Raw genomic sequence first — 22,337 nt, forward strand, 5'->3', positions numbered from 1 at the left:
GTGCTATTATTGACCGACAGGCGGGCCATACGCTTTGCTATGCATTAAAAATGTTAAACGCTGTTTTTCACGATCACTTCGTATTCGACTTAATACCTAATTGAATAAAAATTAATGAAGATGAGGTTTCTAACACTTACATATTCTGATTTATAGATGATGATCAGATACGATCGCATCAAGGCACATCTCGGTGGATTCAGAAAGTTTGGCGAAAGCTACCTACATTTATAGCAATGACGACCTTGATTTCATAGCAAATTGTAATCATTTAGGTAGGTAGATAGATTTTGCTTGTATCTGCGTTGTAATTTGGAATCTATACTACTATAGAATTGAAAATATATTAATCAAATAGCAGGTATAGGTAAAAAAACTACCCTAGTCATCTTTTTTACCCGCCTACGCAACGCAGAGGTACTTTAATTTATACTGATATACATTGGGAGTATGTACCTATCTAAAAACATGCATTTTCTTTCGTATCTTATCAATTTGATTGCGTACTACGTAAGTTTGTTTCGACAAGACAGGCAGCGTGCTTCCCAACCGTGTGTGAGTATAAACACGACCGACGGTTATTTCTGGCTTCTGCTCCAAGTTCGTTCTATTTTCGAACATAGGTCAATGTCGGCCGTTGCGCTTAGATAACGAACCAATACATTGGTTTGTTTTGTACATTTCTATGTATGTCATCGTTGCATGTACAATGTGTTAGGAATGTGAGTAAAGAAAAGACAGATAAATTTTTCAGATTTTTTTTGTATTTTCATCATTTTTTATAATTTATAAATGACCTAGTAAGAAAGTAGTCTTATCCGTTTCAGCACATACAATCATCATTCATGAGATTACAAAAAGATCCTTTGGCGAGTGCAGTACCGAGGCCGGCGGTCGAGGCGCGCCCGCGGCGCCGCGCTCCGTCCTGCCGTCACTATTACGATTTAATTACAATAATATCTTACGTACAATTAAATTAACGGAGATTACAAGCCTGAATTGAGCAGCCGGCCGCGGGACCGGCCGGGCCGCGGGCTGCTGTAGGCAGCGTGTCGCGGATCGCTTAGAAGCACTTCCTGTGCACAATAGAGGGGCCAGACTCGTCGTACTCCTGTTTCGAGATCCACATCTGCTGGAAGGTCGAGAGGGAGGCGAGGATCGATCCACCGATCCATACGGAGTACTTCCTCTCTGGGGGCGCGATGATCTTGATCTTCATTGTGGATGGAGCCAGAGCAGTGATCTCCTTCTGCATACGGTCAGCGATACCAGGGTACATGGTGGTACCTCCGGACAGGACTGTGTTGGCGTACAAGTCCTTACGGATGTCGACGTCGCACTTCATGATGGAGTTGTAAGTGGTCTCGTGGATGCCGCAAGCTTCCATACCCAAGAATGAGGGTTGGAAGAGAGCCTCAGGGCAACGGAATCGTTCGTTACCGATGGTGATGACTTGTCCGTCGGGAAGTTCATAGGACTTCTCTAGGGAGCTGCTGGAGGCAGCGGTGGCCATCTCCTGCTCGAAGTCGAGCGCGACGTAGCAGAGCTTCTCCTTGATGTCACGCACGATTTCTCGCTCAGCCGTGGTGGTGAAAGAGTAACCACGCTCGGTGAGGATCTTCATCAGGTAGTCTGTGAGGTCGCGACCGGCCAAGTCCAGACGCAGGATGGCGTGGGGCAGGGCGTAGCCCTCGTAGATGGGCACCGTGTGGGAGACACCGTCACCGGAGTCCAGCACGATACCGGTGGTACGACCGGACGCGTACAGCGACAGCACGGCCTGGATGGCGACGTACATGGCGGGCGTGTTGAAGGTCTCGAACATGATCTGTGTCATCTTCTCTCTGCGAAACAAACGGCACGGTCAGCTGGCGCTCTATACAAACTGGGACGGCATGTATCAAGTACAATCAAGATGTATACAAGTGCGGACGCACTGGACGAGAGACACCTACCTGTTGGCCTTGGGGTTGAGGGGAGCCTCCGTGAGCAGCACGGGGTGTTCCTCGGGCGCCACACGCAGCTCGTTGTAGAAGGTGTGGTGCCAGATCTTCTCCATATCGTCCCAGTTGGTGACGATGCCGTGCTCGATGGGGTACTTGAGGGTGAGGATACCTCTCTTGCTCTGGGCCTCGTCACCTACGTACGAGTCCTTCTGTCCCATACCGACCATGACACCCTGGTGGCGTGGCCTGCCCACGATCGAGGGGAACACGGCGCGAGGCGCGTCATCGCCCGCGAATCCGGCCTTGCACATACCGGAGCCATTGTCTACTACCAACGCAGCAACTTCCTCGTCGCACATTTTGAATTAGTCTGAAATTCAGAAAAGTATTTGTTAAACTTCATATAAAAAAAATTACTTACATTTGTCTATTACGGTAGCTCATGATTCTGCTCATATCCATTTAAGTAATCAGTGGGTAGAAGACCCACACGCAACCATTGCGGGACAATGCTAAGTGGGCGTCGAAGTCGCAAATTGAAACCAAATAAGGTCAGATATCATGTATGGTGAGGCTGTACAAGGAAAAACGTGGCACATGACGCGGCGTGACCACATTTCACTAAGGCGGGCTCCCTGCTCTTGACTATCGAGAAAGTCGTTCACAAGATGAGTTACTTTCTAATAAGACTGATGACCGTTTGGATTCAAAAAAAATTTGCTAAGTGTCAGTTGGAATGGGGCCACGCCCTACCGCAACCGGCTATCCCAGACTCCCGGCCGGCGTGACGCGACCCAACCCTAGCGACGTGTCACTGACCCGCACACACTAATGGGATATCACTATTTCCTCACGCCACTATTATCACTAAACATCACAAAAAAAATTATAACACATCTGTATCAACTTACTTTTAATTAAATAGTCCTAATAAATAAATAAATTAACTCGCTATTGCACAGCCTCGGTAAATGCTGCACAACGCCACTGCTCGAGCTCACTTCGTGGAATGTCTGCGGACGCGGCAGGCAGAGTATATAAATGAGGCTGGTTTACGGGGCGCCCCTACCCCGCCGCAGCGGCTTCTCAACCAATCGCACAGTACGGCACAATACGTTGAGTTTTCGTGGCCATATATGGTATTCCGCGGCAGGGAGCCTGCGCGCGCCGCCCGGACCCCTCACTCACCCCCGCCGCTGATAGCGCGCCTCTTGATAACGTCGACATCTCAAACGGGTGCTCACATTGAACACTTGGCGATCAGACGGTCGCTTCAGACAGTAACGTACTGTATATAGTCAGCGCGTATATACGAAATACATGATAATGAAAGTTCAACACTTATTGGCACACTTCCAATAAGACAGCTGTTAGAACTACACCGAATACTGCAGATGAGAAACGGCAGCGCAGCAAGTGGCGCTTATCTGCCATACACAGCGGTGCCGGTGCACATTTCAAATCGAGACTTATTTTTTTACTAATAAGTACATATTTATTGGGAATAGGTGTCATGAGTGAAATACCATAATACCTACTTCTACCACATTAATAAACCGGGAAGCTAATACGAATCTACTTCTCAATGAGACAATCCAGACATTTTTCCTACCTTGACATATTTCACGGTTAAAAACATTAATCATGTAATAAATATTGAAATAATGATCGTTTACTTACCAGTAAAATTCACTTTAAAGAGACAATAACCGCAGCGTTCGCGAACCGTGAGAAATGAATGCCGGCCGGTTTCTTTCTGTACCTCGCTCGCTCGTAGAGGTCGGTCGATCTGCTTCACTAGAATACGCCGTACGCCGGCGCCCCGCGATTCAATCGACTCGCCCAACGGACCTCAGTTGGTGCCAAATAATACAAATTTTTCCTACTAATTACGCCGCGATAACTATTAAAACGACCTACAAAATGCGCACGTTGACAGGCCCAATTGACATATGTCAAGCAATTGTTACTATTCGAAAAAGGAATGTAATTATTTTTTTCCACAAAAATGGACTCGCCCAAGTTCCCCGCTTGCCGCAACCGATGGCCTTACCATATATGGGAATGGGTAAAATCCTGAGCTCTGATTGGTGAACGGTGGCAACGGTCGTTGTGTTGTACATGTCTCACACCAACACAAACAAAACTTTATACTTGTGTTTGTGTCTAGTAGCGAAGCGATTCCATTCAATATCGTCTGTCTGCAAGGCGGCAAACGGGCAAATAACTTAGCTAACTTAAGAAGGTTGTATGTGCGATAAAATCGCAGAATGTTAAAGTAATATTTAAATTGGTCGTTTAATATGAAATACTGCCGCATACCTTTTAGATAAGTATTATTTTTGCGTTAATTTACACTACATGACCGGCTTATAAAAATCAAGTAACTTAGGATAATATAAATAAATACTTAAGTATCTAACTAATTATATCTATATTTTTTAAGTAAATAAAATATGGATCTGCCTACAAAAATAACACCTAAGCGGTTTCTTGTTGGAAAAATTAATACAACTTTATTCAAAAAGTTAGGACGCTATGTATCTCGCTAAGTAACGTTGATTGAACTTAGGGTACCCAATACGTAAGTACCTACCTACATGTGTAGGTATTACCTAACACCCTAACCAATCGTGGGTGGGTGGTCTGCTCGGTAGCATGGGTAGAGAGGCAGCGGTAGATGCGTAGGGCGCAGGATTAACATAAACTAGGTAGGTACCTACCTAGGAATTCTGTTTTAATTGAAGTTTATAAGTAGATTTTGATTAAATAAAATTGCAGTTTTACCAAAATGTTATCGATTTTATTTAACATAAAAGGCTGCTGAATTACCAACATGTATAATTTTTGCTTAGATAGAACTTAAATAAAGAGAAAAATAAGGGTTGGTATCCCTAGTTGGCACTATAAAAAAATGTTAACGTACAACTCGTTAAAAAAATAAGTATCTGTCATTACTCATTTCATTATATTAACCGCGATTTATTTTGAATTTGGAGACAAAAATCCAAGTTCATTGACCTCACGTTATTGATTGATCGCTAAAAAAAATAAAAAAGACAAGTCTAGTTATCTACGGTACCTACTTTATTTTACGAAAACCTATTCACATAAGTACATTGGTACTTTATGTGCTAAAGAAAGTGATAGTGAAAAGTGAATTAAATAGTGTCTTAGTGACCTTGATAGCTAGTGAAGTGTGACATTGGAGGTCGAAGGTTTGCCCCCATTGTTGACTATTCCTGTATCGTGTGGTTTTTACAATCGATAAAATATTGAGTACTTAATTATTGTTTCTAGAAATGAGGGAACAATAGCCTAATCTTATAGAAATTTTATTTTAGTAAATGTCTATGCCCTGTATTAGGGATGGTAAACCATTGGCACTTTGTCGTTGATGACGTCACTAACGTCATAATGGGGTCGACAACGCCCTTGTGATGTCTCGGTAATGCAGGTGTACTAAGTACCGGTATCAGCTTGCCATCAGAAGGCTGTAAGCTTTGCTACTGGTATAAAAGTTCAATATTATTTTATGGCACGAGGTAAAAAATATTTTATGACACAATTATGGCCTCAATAAATATTTATTTATTCTTGAAAATGGCATGTTGGTATGGGATTCTATGTAATTATATCAACGTGCCATTTCCACTAGCCCGAGTTCATCTATTGATATACATAAGTATAAATCTATCCGTAACTCTAGCTACTGTAACCTGTAAGTGTAAGTAAATAAGGTATCTAAAGGAAAGTTTAGAGTAATACCCTCGTAAGTAGTATTAGGGCAGAAAGTATCGAGTGTCGACTCGATGTAGGAGCGTTGTTTTATCAATATAAAATGTTAATGTGTCGAGGGTCGGGAGGAACGCACGGAGACTCGAATATCACGACAATGACTCATTCACTGGAGTCATTCTACCGTCTATAGCTAGCTGTGTAGCTGCACATTATCTGTGCACTGACGCACCACAGACAAGGGTTGCCGGTTAACTATTTATTGTGTCGTTACTCGTTACTTGCCCCAACACAAAGGCCCATTTAGACGCATTTCCGACGGATTATTACTCTAGTGAAGTTGTGAAAGGATTGAATAATTTGCCTTGCAAATTCGTCTCACTACACTTCGTGTTTCACCTTTTTTGTGTTCTTAATTCTCATTCTAATCTAGATGTCTGCTATGCGGTGCAATAATTAATTATGTGTAAAAAGAAACATCAGTTGCAGTTTATTGGCAATACTGATCTACCTAAGCTAAGCAAAAAACGTGAGAACAATGCTGAGAAAACTTTCTGATTATTTTTAAATTGTAAAGATTCGATGAAAGTTTTATAGTTAGTAAGCAAGTAACAAAGTAATGGTGATGCCGGGGATCACGACGCCTTAACCTCTGGCATTACACGCCACTTGTTTAGACAAAGTTTATTAAACTGCGCTTAATCTGTTCCGGTGCTTGGTGGCTTGTCCGTGCTGTGAGTCACTGTCGCACATGCGTACTACGACGATGAGTCAATACCACAGTTGAATCGGCGTCAGCGGAGTCCACTTACAGTTCCTTGTAAGTTATGGCCTGTGACTAATAAGCAGCACATTTCTTAAGTACATTTAGCAACCTTCGAGCCTGCTGTACCACACTGCACAACGGTGACATCGTTCCTGTACAAGTTTACAAACAATGACTAGCTAATGTTTCCAAAACAAACTGCTTCGTGGCACAGTCCTTCATTTGTTCTGTCATAGAAACATTTTAATCAATATTACTATCTTGTTATTATACAAATCGAACATCTCATTTATTGAACCAAGTAGCCGTAGCCATTCCCTAATCAATGTTAAAGAAATATCTCAAAACGAAAAAATAATCAAGCAGTCATATTGTTGCAAGTTGTGCCCAAGCACAGCTATTTGAACAGCTGTTCAACGAGTTCCCCTAATCAATTTACTGTTCAACATGTCATTTGGTAAAACACAGTATATTCAGCAAATACAATGTCTACAGTCTAGGCAGGTATTCAATGTAGGTGTAAATAATCTCATATTCATACAAAATACATGCTCCGATTATTTCAGCGGGTTATCGCACTTTCAAACGTCTGTAGTCAGTCTTCGTCTACGCTTTAGCATTTAATTTAATAGAAATTAGATTTTGTTTTATCATCCATTTTTATTACTTACTTATCCAAGTGCGTTCATAAATTTTTTAGCTGTTTCTTTTTCTTTTATAATATTAATTGTTGAATTTCTGCTGCGGTTATTTTATTATCTGTACCATTCAGCCTACTTTTTACCATAGACTCGTAATTCAAATGTCTGATTTTTAGATAGAATTTTATTTTTTATTCTGAACCTAGTACCTATTTTAATTAATTAATTTTGATTAAAATGTAGTAAGTACCTAAGTTATTTTTTAATTCTTCATACGTAGTTACCTATGTAGTAAATACTTATGAAAAATGTAATACAATTTCTAAGTATTGTACGTATAAAAGAATGGATGACACATTAAAACAAATACTGTTTCTGTTTATTTATCATTTAACTACCTAACACGTCGATGACTCACGTCACGGCGGATATCAGATGACTGGTTTTTTTTTTATTAATTAGGTACAAATGTACAATTATTGACATGTTTTTAATCGTTTAGTTATAATATGTCGTTTATAAACTATGCTTATCAGAATATTCGGCCGTTGCGCGTTTATAATTTTTTGAATGGCAGTTAATATTTTTAATTTAAAAATACGTAGGTACCTTATGTGATAAGAACAAGTTTATTTTAGGTAGATATTACCTCACGGATAACGAATTTCATTACCTATTGTGAATAGAAAGCCTACAGAAGACAAAAAGAAAATATCCAATCTAGAAATATCTAAAGCTCGTAGGGTAATCAAAAGGGTAGGGGAGAGTGGGCAACAGTGAATCACTTGTTTCAAAACGCACTGGAAAGTTTCTTGTGGTTAAATGATTCATTTCTGAAATTAAATGCAATTTTGGAATTACGTGTTTCTGTAACAAACTTGGGTTTTTTTTTAATTATAACGAACTCAAATTTCATAAAGGACTCCGCACTTAATTGACTAAACGAAAACCTGTGATTTTCTGCTCTGTAGTCTAGTCAGTTAGATCAATGACTAAGGAACGACTAACAATATGTTATTTATCCTATTCGGCATACAATTAATTCAAAATGGATAAATCACTTGTCTACAAGAAAGGTTAGCACAGGATCTTGAGAAATGAGTCAACGGAGGAAATCAGCGCTTCGCATAGAATATAAACACGATACACCATTGTATTGTAAAATGTTTCGGTATTGGAATACATAATAACTTATATTCTCTTGCGTGGAGTAGCTACGGTGTGAATCATTAGCATATGCACGATGTACGACGGTTTATAGGAGCCTTGACGACATATTTTCTTATTTGTTTTACCTGGTGTAAATTCGAAAACAATTTGTTCGTTTTTGTTACCTATGTAAATTAATTTATACATCGTTTCCGCATTTTTTAATTTAATTATTTATATTATAGTAGGTATTGACATGCTGACGTGGATTTAACATGTTTTTCCAAGAGATATTTTTGTTAATTTCACCGAAATCTTACTTTTATGATTGTAAGATCCGTTCGGGGAAAGACCAGTAAGTCTTGCTGACTCAGTTTTTTTTTTGTTAGTGTATCGTGAAGTCTACTTTTTAAATTACTAAGTAACTGTCAAAAATTGAATTTCCAATAATTTGACGCTTTTGATCATTCATGAAATTACGTTAAATTTAAATCAGTTAGTAGTTATGACTGGTTTACTAATTTACTTTAGACATTATGAGAAAAATGTCCTTAATCTAATTAGTTAATCGTCTATAAAATAAGTAGGCCATTCATTTAAACAATATTTTCTCATTTTATCACTTTTTCGTCGTTATTGGCTGGAGCCCTGTGCCAAGTTTTCTTTAACATTGCCTGACCTTTTAAATAGGTTACCCAAAGTCACTCTCGGTTGATTTATGAGCTTTTGATTGTAGAGTTTGTCTGAGAGCTAAGCTAGATAATTTATAATAACAGATATGTATTAAATTCTCTTTTAGAACTAGATTTCTGTCTGCGCTTGTAAAAGAAATACGAATAGAAAGGAAAGTGGTAATAGAAATAACTTGCTAGAAGTTTGTATAAGTGCCTCATCCTTTGTGTGTTAAATTAAAAGGTTTTCAAGGTTGAAAGTAATGTTTTAGTTTTTAACTACCAACAGCGCAATGAGGCATCCCATATTCCACCTTTACACTAAAACGACTTCAAAGTTTTTCAAGTACTTACTGACTACGCTAGCACTACGAAGAATAAAAATAAATAAAATAGTTTGAATCAACTTGAATAAATAATAATTATTAAATAACTAAATAATTTCTGAACGACACAAGAGAAACTTTGAAGTTGAATTTCTAACTTTAAAGAGATGATTTGCAATTTGAAAGTTTTAGAGTGGTATAACATAAATAATTAAGTAGTCTGTGATCGTCATTAAACTTAAAAATATCTCGGAGCGTCATAATATAATATGTGTTTTTCTGTTACTTAATATATTTTAATTAATAATCTATCATCACGAGATACGGAAGAAATTGTACATCTGTATCTTCGAACTGAATAACAAACATGCTTTCATCACCCAAAACTCACTTTACCACTTTTCCTTATTTTTATTTATTTATTTGTTTGTTTACTATAAAGATTGTATATCTTGCCACCACTCTGGATCTGACGACCAAGACCATTGACCATTCTGAAGAATGTCTTGCTGTATAGAAAAATAATAAGATTCTTCTATGTTTTTCTTTTTCATCGACTCGTAGACAGTGTCAATTCTACAGTTTTACAATAATTAAACTCTAATCACGAACTTGAAAGTGTCTGATATGTAATCCGAATTGTAAACTAGATGTCAGTACTCGAGTTATCGATTATCGTCTGCGTTTCCAACTGTTGGCAGTTATAAAACAATATTATGTAATTTGGGAAAATACTTGAATTCGATGTACCTAAACAAAAATAAGTAGAAGGAAAAAGTGTCAAAAAATATTGTATTTATTTTTAAACTTAACTACTTTTTTTTTCTTTTAGTACTAGGTATGAACCAAGCACATGCTTTTACTTTTACTTTAACCGACTTTAAAAAAGGAGATTCAATATCTTTTTAAGTTATGGTGGACAAAACATTGACTCAAAATAATGGCATTCCAGTGTAGGTAGTTTCCAACTATTATTCGTTGCAATTCAGCTGTAAGTGGGACAAAACTTAATTGTCCATGATCACATTTCACGTGTGATCGCGTCACTGGACTGCGATCTGATGCAAACTGGCCTACTTCCAGATTTAGAAGTCCAGCCATATATGAACAATAGAAGCTTTATTTACTATCTAACTTCTATTACAACCACAAAAGACATATTTTCATTCGCAGTGACATAAAATGGCTGCTTTATAAACGTAGGTACGTCTCGTGATGAAGGGCGGACAGGGCAGGTTGTCCTTTTGTGAGCATTTTTTATCAACCTGTCAGTGGAAGGCAAAAGCGATGGATTTTAGCTATTCTGGGATGAAAATAGAGGTTGGATTTTGGATGATTTATGAGTTTTTTTAGAGTGAATTTGGGGTCAAATCGTCATGTTACAAATTACCAAGGTAGGTATCTATCTTTTGTAAATTAAACATTGGACCTCTCTATTAGATTTTTTTCTAGATCACCTTGTATGTAAGTTGTTGAGACACGATACTATAAGCTACCTAAGCGCTCGATCTATGTACCTATATACTAAAAGCCCGCATCAATCTAATTATAGAGCGACGACGTTGGTACCTAAGTCATTTAAAGTACGCAGCGAATTTCTAGACAAATTCAATCTCTCAAGATGCTAGGCATGTGCCAGACCGTCTGAGACCAAGGCTAAGGTTGCGAAAACCTTATGGGGGATGTCTTAAGGTTTAAAAAAGTGGTTTTGGTGAACCGCATACCAGTCTAGTCGGATGGGTGTCGGCGGGGTAAGAAGGGTGGAATGGGGGGTGAAGAGATCGATCGCTCGTCCGCCCGCTCACGCCCTTGACCCTCGCCTGCATCAGGGTGGGCTGTTTGCATGTGTGTGTGAGGGGTGTCAGCAGATTTCATGCGGTGAATACTTGTCGCGAATACTGGCTGCGTCCACATGTCTTGTATACTGAACGAAGAACGTGGTTAGGCTCTGGAATCGACTTTCTTATTAGAATATCATGGAATATTCAGCAAGTTGAATATTGATACCTTCTAACTAGCGTCGCGTGCTCTGAAATGCTGGGTCATTGGCACTTGAACCGATAAAATGAACCTTATGGCTACGGTATAGAGGGTAACTATCTATGCTTTAATGATCATGTCATTAGCATTGAGTATACATTCTGGCTATCATCAATCTTTACTTATGTATCCGTAGTTAGTTATATTTCGGTCGACTGACAATATTCATTTGGTACCTTCAAGTTTAGAGCCTCAACGCAAATTGAATATTAACATGAATACTGGGTAGAAGGGACGGACTTATGGCATACCAGTCGTTAAATGAAACTGCGGATAGTTAATACAAAAACTCTTTTATAAACTACTCGTATCTCAAAATTCATTATCGACTTACTTCAATGTCAATTTAAAACTATTAAATGAAAAACGAATTAAAATTAATTGAAAAGTAAGAACTTAACTGTAGCTACAACTAGTAAAATTTTTCGCCATTAGTTTACATGAGTAAGCCGTTTTATTGTTTAATTTAATTTAGTATGTCTCAAGAACTCTTTACAGTTACACATAAAATAATATACAACATGTATTCCGATGAAATGTTTAACCATTATCCATTTCACCCTATCCTACCTTATATAGAACTTACTCTAGAAATAAATCACATAACTCGTGTCAGTTTGAACAGATTCAAAACACATTAACCACAGTCCAGTATAAAGGTAATGTTTTAATGTACAGCTAGTTATTTGCATAGACCACTGCAGATGGATTAAGCCTCATACACGTCGGCTCGCCCCCTGGACATTGCGCCCCCACTCGGCACTCGTAACCCCATCTGCGGCCAACCGGCCCCTCATCGCCATCACTCCCTACGGACCGACCAGTTTGTCCTTTTAAAATAATATGTAAATTATCAGCATTTTAACAACAACTGTCACTTTTATTTATTTATCTGTTCCCCGAAGTCTCCCATTATCGATAGATTGTTATTTAATTGTTAAGCATATTTGGGAATCGGTTAAATAATTCGAGACGAGTGATTGACCTCTCTGCAAATAACTCTGCTTGATATTGGGAGTTATAACGCGAACCCAGCGAGTACACGGGCACGCGAGCGGATCGATAGTAACGACGCCAACGTCCTATAAATAAAATTTACCCAGTGCCATCATTAGAGAACATTAAACCTTGTTGGCAAGGGAAATGAACGCATTCTGCCTAAGGACAAGTGTGCTGCGATGCTGCCAACGCTTTCATCGCTTTCAAACTTCGAACAGTGCAATGCACCGCCGCCGCACCCGTGACGTCACGCACGCATCACACGAACACGCGGTGGGTGTGTCCATCTAATTATAACCGTGTATTTTAGGATTTCGACTACACATTGCTCTAGGTCAGCTATTATAAACTACACGCTATCCCACGTAGGGATGTGACGTGATCTCCATCTTATTTGTAAACTATCGACCGAAATAACCCGGTCCAACTCCATTGACGGCTGATGGCGATATAGTCGTGCGACCATGGCCGTCAATACGTAAATATTTGTAAAATATTCCATAAAATCACGTAACCAGATTAGAAAACTAAATATTAAAACATAATTTCATTGGAATGGAAATTAATTCATCGATATATCACTCGCTTGGAGAAGTCGACGGGGAAATCTGTACCTATGTATCACATAAATAAATCGATATCATTTTTTATCGAAATCGTAACTTATTATCATTAGAAATTGAACTACGTGTAATGAAATAATTAATCGTCACGTGTATGACCCTGAGTTGAAGATTAAATTGTTACGTAATAAATAATAATGATTATGAGTCCAGATAAAAGAAAACACTTAATAATTCGGATTAAGATAACAATTTATCTAGGTAATTATTAGAATTGGCTTATCAAATTGAAATATCAAGTGCTTTGACCTCCGTTGATGCCGACACGAGCCGACTTTGCAGATACATAGGTTTGTAGTTCCAATAAATAATTGGCATATATTTACCTACTGTACGGATTTTACCATAAAGGAGGGCTAATAATAAATGCTCTAATTGCGTAGTTCGAGCTTATTATCCTGTTGATAGCCTGCAAAACTAATAGGTGCGGTTTTCCCTGTTCCAATAAAGTTGCGGCCGCCTCGCCCATGTTCCTACATTATTCCATTAGTGATATTAATGCAGCACGAATATTGCTTTGTTCGCTAGAAGTGCTAATTACTCCAATTAGGTAGACTGTATGGCTAATAGGTAGTCAGTAGTTACTAGGGACTAGGGAGGGACTGATTTATGTATCGCTATTTACTCTATCTACGAACACGTACACACGATTAATTTTATATTATCTAATTGTACAGTTTCTTTGAATTAATCGTAATGCGACAATGAATGTTTTTATCATAATCGATAACAATCATTATTCTGTTTAAATTGTGGAATTTGTATCGATAACCCACACGCTATCATGTTGTTTCCATACGATTGTAAACTAAATATAGTCCAAATCGATACCATTTTGCGATTAGTAATGTAATGGAATATTGATATATTATGTAATGAAGCAGCCATGATAGAGTTGCGGACGTCAGGTTCCGTTACCGCATATATGAACTAAAATATGTAAAATAGAACGGTCAATGACTAGCAGTTGCAGTTAGAAACTCCAGTAAAGCTGCGCCTGCGCACGGTCTGCGAGAATAGCAGACTCGTGTCATTATGACTGTCATAAACGGTACTCCGTCTTTCACTTACGATACTAAATAGTTGGTAATGAGATGAAAGGATAGAAAGCAAGAAAAATGCAGATTTATACCGGTATATAAATTATCTTTTATTACAAATGTTCAGGTTAGTAACGATTTATAAATAAATAAAAATCTTTGTCAAAAATACGAAATCGACAATGTTTCGCATTCATCATTACGTAATATGCATATTACGATACCTTACAGCCTATTTTAAATACTGAACTTAAATAAAAGATCACAAGCGTAATTTGAGCCGCCCATTCAGGGGCTTGGTGTAGGGCATCATAAATTAGGAATAGTCTTACTTGCCGCTTAGAAGCACTTCCTGTGGACGATGGAGGGGCCAGACTCATCGTACTCCTGTTTCGAGATCCACATCTGTTGGAAGGTCGAGAGGGAAGCCAGGATAGATCCTCCGATCCATACGGAGTATTTCCTTTCAGGGGGAGCGATGATCTTGATCTTCATTGTGGATGGAGCCAGAGCAGTGATCTCCTTCTGCATACGGTCAGCGATACCAGGGTACATGGTGGTACCTCCGGACAGGACTGTGTTGGCGTACAAGTCCTTACGGATGTCAACATCGCACTTCATGATGGAGTTGTAAGTGGTCTCGTGGATGCCGTTGGCTTCCATACCCAAGAATGAGGGCTGGAAGAGAGCCTCAGGGCAACGGAAACGTTCGTTTCCGATGGTGATGACCTGACCGTCGGGAAGTTCATAGGACTTCTCCAGGGAGCTGCTGGAGGCAGCGGTGGCCATCTCCTGCTCGAAGTCGAGCGCGACGTAGCAGAGCTTCTCCTTGATGTCACGCACGATTTCTCGCTCAGCCGTGGTGGTGAAAGAGTAACCACGCTCGGTGAGGATCTTCATCAGGTAGTCTGTGAGGTCGCGACCGGCCAAGTCCAGACGCAGGATGGCGTGGGGCAGGGCGTAGCCCTCGTAGATGGGCACCGTGTGGGAGACACCGTCACCGGAGTCCAGCACGATACCGGTGGTACGACCGGACGCGTACAGCGACAGCACGGCCTGGATGGCGACGTACATGGCGGGCGTGTTGAAGGTCTCGAACATGATCTGTGTCATCTTCTCTCTGCGAAACAAACGGCACGGTCAGCTGGCGCTCTATACAAACTGGGACGGCATGTATCAAGTACAATCAAGATGTACACAAGTGCGGACGCACTGGACGAGAGACACCTACCTGTTGGCCTTGGGGTTGAGGGGAGCCTCCGTGAGCAGCACGGGGTGTTCCTCGGGCGCCACACGCAGCTCGTTGTAGAAGGTGTGGTGCCAGATCTTCTCCATATCGTCCCAGTTGGTGACGATGCCGTGCTCGATGGGGTACTTGAGGGTGAGGATACCTCTCTTGCTCTGGGCCTCGTCACCTACGTACGAGTCCTTCTGTCCCATACCGACCATGACACCCTGGTGGCGTGGCCTGCCCACGATCGAGGGGAACACGGCGCGAGGCGCGTCATCGCCCGCGAATCCGGCCTTGCACATACCGGAGCCATTGTCTACTACCAACGCAGCAACTTCCTCGTCGCACATTTTGAATTAGTCTGAAATTAAAATAATTTATTTTTAATCACTGCTTGCTACCACAGTACCTTTTACCGGCTTCCTATTCAATAATAGGGACTGGCAGTTAACGACTATAGTACGGTACTATCAGAATTCAACGGTTAACGATTAGGTAAGCGTTATCTTGCACAACAGCCACGCCTTGAGCCAACTCACTGATAAAAGGACTATCTGATTCGCCTATCTCAATGTCTCTACATCACAAGAATTCTGGAAGTTACAGTTGACCACTTTGCACATTTTATATCATTATTTAATTCAAAACACAGTACCTTACAAATTACAATATACCAAGCACGCTGTTATTATAAAAATATGAGATTAAAATTGACTAAAGATCGTTTAAATAAAAAAATGGGAATTGAAATAACCTAATACCACAGTATCCCTCTGGGATTCGAACCCAGATGACCTCAAGTTCAGTAGACGGTCGTCGACACAAAACCGGTGAGGTTGAAATTCACAAAATCCAAAAAGCACTTCACTAGCGTTACGTAAAAATGTTATGTAACATATTCCACAGGTGTGTTTATGTAAAATATTAAACACTGACTCTAAACGCTTTAATATTTCAAGTAATAAACTTTTAATAATATATTATTAAAGTCCACAATTAAATGAATATAATATAACAAAACTTACTGTTAAATATTAAGTTAATGACTAGGTACGACTCGTGCTGCTTCGGTCAAGCACACCTCACTAAATGAGAACCGGCTCTTGAGGATAAACTATATAAAACGCGCCTTATCAGAGTTCACGTACTATCGGCAACAATTTATTTTCCGCCAATCACGAGCTGCCTGATGCTGCCTCAATTTTTGTCACCATATATGGTAACGCACTCGGTTCTATCCACAATCTGGTGATAACGATACGCCTTGATAACGATTGTAATAGGTTTACACGTTATCTGAGCTAGTGTGACTGTACACCGTACGTGTAGCTGTGTAGCTTACAGCCTGCCAGTCACTCACGTACCGCGTACAACACACTCGCTCAGGGTCACCAATACGCTTCTTTAAAATACTGAAATTTCTCTTCAGTCCGCACACGTACTTTCTCTATGATTCAGCTGTTTTGCGCTAATTGCCCTAAACGCCTAACATTAACCTACAAATATTTAATTAGTTTAATACTCCGCCGTTGAAAATAACTCATTATAATTATGAAAAGAGCAGAAAGCATTACTAACTGACGTAAAAGATGAGAGATATCTTTATTCTAGTTGGATGTTACAGTGGCTGCACGGACGCATTGCGAAAATACATCGCCGAAGGTGACTGTACTTACAACTAGACGGGCCGAGCAGTGGACGCGGACGTTAGCTCGTGTAGTCGTGTAGGACCCGAAACAAACGACAGCCGCGACTCAGTCGACAGAAACTAATGCAAGTATTTGTTGTTGAACAAACGCGTGGGTGGTGTCATTTCGGAACCAAACCAGATCTATGATGTCGCTATGTAGCATGTACCTATGACACATCTATAAGCCACGTGGAAAATGTAAACGTGACATTAATTATACTGATAGTAGACAGTGATTGGGAGCTAATAACACAGTCGCTATGCGTATGAAACACTCGGCGTCGAGTGCTGCGGAGGTAGATATAAGTAAATCAATAGAGGTTCGAGACACCCTTGTTGATGTTTCCTAATATACGTATAATATAATATTGTGCAGTCGTCTGCGTGTATTGATTTTCCTCCCGCCCGCCCTCTCTGCGGCCTGCCCTCCCCTCCGCTGCACCGCCGCATGGGGTGCGCCATGGGGTTGCATGAATCATCCGACTGCACCCTCCGTCTCTTCTAAAACTGTTCAATTTGCTGTGTTTGTGAATTTAACTGATATTACTGGCAGATTCTAAGCATTCATTTGTATGCGTCATTTGAATAATATTGTAAAGATGCAGAATCTTGTTAATACAATATCAAGTGTAATTACAGTAATCGAATAGTGCTACATTAGCTAAAACTCAAGATTATTAATATCTAGGCACACCTATCTAGCAATTTCCTTGAATATTTGTACTGACAGTACCTAGGTACATACTATTTCGGTCATGATGTATAGCGGTCACCATTTGAGCGTTACTGAAGTTGGTAATCCGGAACATATTTGGAGTCACCTTGGTATGTGCCTTATTTGTCTCATTGTGTTATTTATTAATTTACCGTACAAGGTTTGAGCAGTACCTACTGCTTTTTGGATTGAAGGGAACTTTACTGGGTATCTACATTTAGCCTCTAGCATACGAGAATATGGACACGACCCTGGATACAGAGGATTAATAACGTTATACTTCAGATTAATACTTAATTTCATTAAACCGTCACTGTATTGGATTAAATTCTTTGATTCAACAAACAGTTATAGATATTTTAGAGCCTACACAATTATTTATCCTACCAAAACACGTTGTATAGCATGTTTCTTGTTTATAGCATTTGTTCAGATGACTTCATTATAAGAGGAAAATAGCTATAAATAAAACGAGAAACATCCTCCATTACATGTTAAAATATGTATTACCTTGTACCAAGTCATGTTTAAATCAAAATGTACTTTAAAATCATGTGTCGTGCGATTTGAATGGACCTTGGTGAGCCCTCCGGTACTCCGGTGACTCACCGATTTCTCATAAGCGTTTGACAGCGTGAATCATGGCCGCGCATGTAATCGAATCAGATGACGATTCGTCTCGATAGTTTTGATCATCTATTTAATTCGTGACGTCACTGTTATGGCTACAATGATGTGATCGTTAAAACTCGTGTTTATGTGTAGGTACTATGTTATTCCGATTGTCTTCTTCTAAGGTGCGGCGTTATTGGATACCGATTTTGTTATTTTTATTTTTATATCTATCATGTCATGATGATTTTAAGTGTGGGAGAGCCATGCTTCGGCACGAATGGGCCGGCTCGACCGGAGTAATACCACGGCCTCACAGAAAACCGACGTGAAACAACGCTTGCGTTGTGTTTCGTTGTGTGAGTGAGGTTACCGGAGGCCCAATTCCCCCCTTCCCAATCTTCCCCATCCCCATTCCCGAACAACAACCCTTAAATTCCTAACTCCCAAAAAGCCGGTAACGCACTTGTAAAGCCTCTGGTGTTTCAAGCGTCCATGGGCGGCGGCGATTGCTTACCATCAGGTAATACGTCTGCTCGATTACCGGCAAGTCCCATAAAAAAAAAAAAAATGCGTTGGATTGTTATTAGTTATTTCATACGTAGTTGAACATCAAATTATGGATACAATCGTCGATTTTGATAATTTCCGAGGTCGATTTGTTTTATAATAACATTAGCCAAAGGACTTAAAAATTCTCTTAAGCAAGGCGCGTTTCAAAAGTTCTAAGATTTTGTTAAGAGGGTAAAGATAGCAAAGAAGCCGGTTTCTGTCCACTTTTGACACACTTCGAAGTAATGAGGTGACCTGTTTTGCATGTATGTGGACATAGAGGGCTCTCGTCACCATACTAAAATTACTGGAGCGATTTTAATTCCACTTTCACTTTCAAAGGACCGGTTTATAATTCTTGTCTGCTTAACATAGACTGATTGAAATAAGGTTAGTATCTATTAATAATTATATTTGTCTATAGATAGCTGTATTATTGTTATTTATAAGAGAAATAAGCACTTAAAGCTATTTATAAAACGTAAAGTTTCTTCTGTTAAAACGCCATGAAATTAATTAATGTCAGTACAATAATAAATATGTTATTTTAATTGCGATGGACTTAATTAAAGCCGACGAGGATTATTTGTGTGCAAACAGGAAACACTATAAATCAAATAACTATGAAAATAAACGTTTTCCTTAGAACAGTATCGGTTTATTTATGTATTTTGTTCAGTTATTGTTACTCGACAAATTGTGTTTTATAATCGCCCCTAAGGTTTAAGTAATAAGGTTGAATAGAGGAATCGTTGATGACTATTCTTTACCTATGTATGTCAACAGGTAAAAAATAATGAAATGATTGGAAACCATTACAAACATACCAAAATATGAGTCACTGAAATTCTTGCTGGTCGATGACACGTGTACTTACCAGATAATTTATTCAAAGAATTTTGTACACTTTTGACCTTGCCATAAAAAAACATAATCATTCTACGAACGACTTAGAATTTCATTCAAAAAAAGTATTTTTTAATTGCAGTGTCGCACTTGCTACCGGCCTCTGTCATATTATGTGAAAACATTTTTAATCATAAAGTTAAATAATTAATAACTGGGTTATTGTAATAACTAAATATGTAAGTACATACCTAACATATGCTAATAATTAAATAATTATTTCTACATTGTCTGACAAAGAATCCTCGATCCACAAGTTTACAATTACGGAATTGAAACCCTTTGGATCAATTAGTACTTACCCTACCCGTTAGTCTCCTCCTCCCTATTTAAAAAAAAAACGCCATACAGCCAGACAGGCTCCCCTAGACACACCATCCCCATCCCCCCTCGCGAACCTACATGCAAGTGGACTCCATGTTGGAATATTGATTGAGCTGACATGCCATACCCCTCAAATACCTGAGTTGCGTTGAGTTGCAAAATAGACGAATGTACTATCTACCCGATGGTATATGGGTCTGCAAATGGACTGTAATGGACTTCAAATATTGTAAATATTTTGCAAATGTTTTTCTATAGTGTAGGTATTTCAAAGGGTAAAAACTGTTCGTTCTGAATTCAGATATGTGTTATAGATTATGAAGGTAGGTTTAGCATTTCGCATCCGTGTTTTTGTTCGCGGGATCATTATTTTCTTTATTTGTATTAGTTTTTCCTGTATTTGGTTGCTAGACTATATTACTCGACCCGAAGCTACGGACTGCCTTAGCGGGTTACCGGTGCTCCTGGTTCGAAAAGTAGGAGTAGGAACGAAGTGGTTTTTAGTCAGTAAGAGTCTGTCACTCCCTTGGCCCAAGAAAGGAAAGTAATTAGATGATTGTCCCCACTTAAAAAAGAACTACATTATTATTATGTTTACTTCTCGATAGGCCACTAATTTTCAATTAATTATTTATGTCAGTTATTTGTTTCATAAATTATATATTTTTAATACGAGGTAAAGCCCCTAGGTATAAGTATATCATAGCGTGTATTTTAGTATGTAGATAATTTCAAGTAAGTATATAAGTTCTCAATAAATTATACTTTATTGTATTTCAAGTAATACAATAAATTATACCTGGTACAGATATCGAAGTAATGTGTTTCTACAAATCCGAATTCAATGAATTAATGATATAATTACATACAAAACACCGATATTTTCCTTATACATAGCGTTAATAAGAAAGAATTTGTTTTATCGCCAAGCAGAGTTTCGATCTAGTTCACTATCAGCTGACTGGCGCTGACGTCATTAGATATCATGAAGATTATTGTGAATTCTTCACTTTACTTACTGCTATAAATTATTATTATATGTATTTACTTCCATTACGTCACCCCGTAATTAAATTATCTAGAAAAAACGTTGATTAGAATCAAATGTAGACGAATTTCTTTACATAATATCAACAGCCTATAGCTGAGCACTGCTGGCCAAAGGCCTTTTACACAGCGAAGGTTTGAGCAGTAATCACCGCGCTTACTCAATGCGGGTTGGCGATTTCAGACTAATAATTAATTAGAAATTATAAGCCTAGGTTTCCTCACGATGTTTTCCTCTGTTTGTCAGTGGTGCCAAAAAGGCACTTTAGTACTTGCCGTTGGTAAGTTTCGAACCTTACATCATTCATAAGAAGCGGGAAATTCTTCATTGAAACTAAAAATAATAAATGAATGGAGGAAAATAATAAGGTAGGTAGAGGTACCTAACCTATGCAAGGACTTACTTGAAATTAATATTTGGGCAAAAAACTGCATTTTTTTATGGAATAGTTGGCAAACGAGCTGACGAATAACCTGATGGTAAGCGATCAGCGCCGCCCATGGACACCCGCAACACTATAGGCGTCACAGGTGCGTTTACAGTACCTATTTAACCAAAACTATTTATAGCATTTTTATTGTGTTCTTGCTTACAGAACTGTTTACGAGATCCCAAGGCCAAAATAATTAAATTATCGTAAGATTTAATCTTTATTTAATTATCAAGGTCAGTAGGTACCTAGGTACTTAATCGATGAGCTTCACAATCTGATAGGAACTCCTTTGATAAGGATAAAGGATAAATTGGCTTATAACTCCCTCTAGATAAGATCTATTAAATGCCAATGTTATTTTTATGTTAAGTATTAAAATGTGTTTATTTCTGAAATGACGATCAAGTGTTTAATTGGTGCTAGTAAAGTGTAGTAGGTAACCTAAAGTTCTGTGGAATATTAAATACCTAGGTACCTACCCAGATTAGGTACCTGGAGCTGCGAACTGCCTAGCGGGCTACCGGGGTTTCGGATCGAAAAACAGGAGTAAGGAACGAGGTGGTTTTCAGTCAATTAGAGTCTGACACTCCCTCTCGCCTCACCCAAGGCGGGAGAAGTCATTGGATGATTTAAAGATGATTTAAAGTTACCCAAATAATTAGAATTAAGTCACATACGATTTGCTTAAGGTAAAAAATAGTGCTTAACATGGTTCGCTTTACCCTTGTTTGAACATATTTTTTTGTATAAATAACTTTAATTCACATGTGACAAATCCAATTGGCTTTAACACTATAAATACGACCATTTACGTCATTGGAATGTGTAATTTTACTAGTAAATGCACTTAAAACACCCTATTTAGTCATTCCCCGCACCCCGTTTCA

At 39.0% G+C, this 22,337-nt stretch overlaps 2 protein-coding genes across 6 annotated transcripts; both read right to left on the bottom strand.

The window, feature by feature from the left end:
• Positions 1–744: 744 nt before the first annotated feature.
• LOC118264039 (actin-5C) lies at positions 745–16,344 on the bottom strand. Of its 4 annotated transcripts, none has more exons than XM_050704691.1 (3): positions 16,196–16,344; positions 1,956–2,316; positions 745–1,844 (listed from the first exon to the last, which is right to left on the bottom strand). In XM_050704691.1, exons 2-3 carry the CDS (start codon positions 2,303–2,305, stop codon positions 1,064–1,066), a joined length of 1,131 nt encoding a protein of 376 aa, XP_050560648.1. In that variant the 5' UTR covers positions 2,306–2,316; positions 16,196–16,344; the 3' UTR covers positions 745–1,063. The 4 variants fall into 4 exon arrangements, with proteins under 4 accessions (XP_050560648.1, XP_035432254.1, XP_035432253.1 ...); XM_035576361.2 differs by lacking the exon at positions 16,196–16,344 and adding an exon at positions 3,627–3,791; XM_035576360.2 differs by lacking the exon at positions 16,196–16,344 and adding an exon at positions 2,858–3,207.
• Positions 14,025–16,940, bottom strand: LOC118264040 (actin, cytoplasmic A3a). 2 transcript variants are annotated; one of them, XM_035576364.2, is made up of 3 exons: positions 16,847–16,940; positions 15,171–15,531; positions 14,025–15,059 (listed from the first exon to the last, which is right to left on the bottom strand). In XM_035576364.2, the coding sequence occupies exons 2-3, from the start codon at positions 15,518–15,520 to the stop codon at positions 14,279–14,281; spliced, it is 1,131 nt and encodes a 376-aa protein (XP_035432257.1). In that variant the 5' UTR covers positions 15,521–15,531; positions 16,847–16,940; the 3' UTR covers positions 14,025–14,278. The 2 variants fall into 2 exon arrangements, with proteins under 2 accessions (XP_035432257.1, XP_035432256.1); XM_035576363.2 differs by lacking the exon at positions 16,847–16,940 and adding an exon at positions 16,196–16,344.
• Between the last annotated feature and the right edge of the window lie 5,397 nt (positions 16,941–22,337).

Source organism: Spodoptera frugiperda, chromosome 26 (assembly GCF_023101765.2).
Source record: "Spodoptera frugiperda isolate SF20-4 chromosome 26, AGI-APGP_CSIRO_Sfru_2.0, whole genome shotgun sequence".
NCBI lineage: Eukaryota > Metazoa > Arthropoda > Insecta > Lepidoptera > Noctuidae > Spodoptera > Spodoptera frugiperda.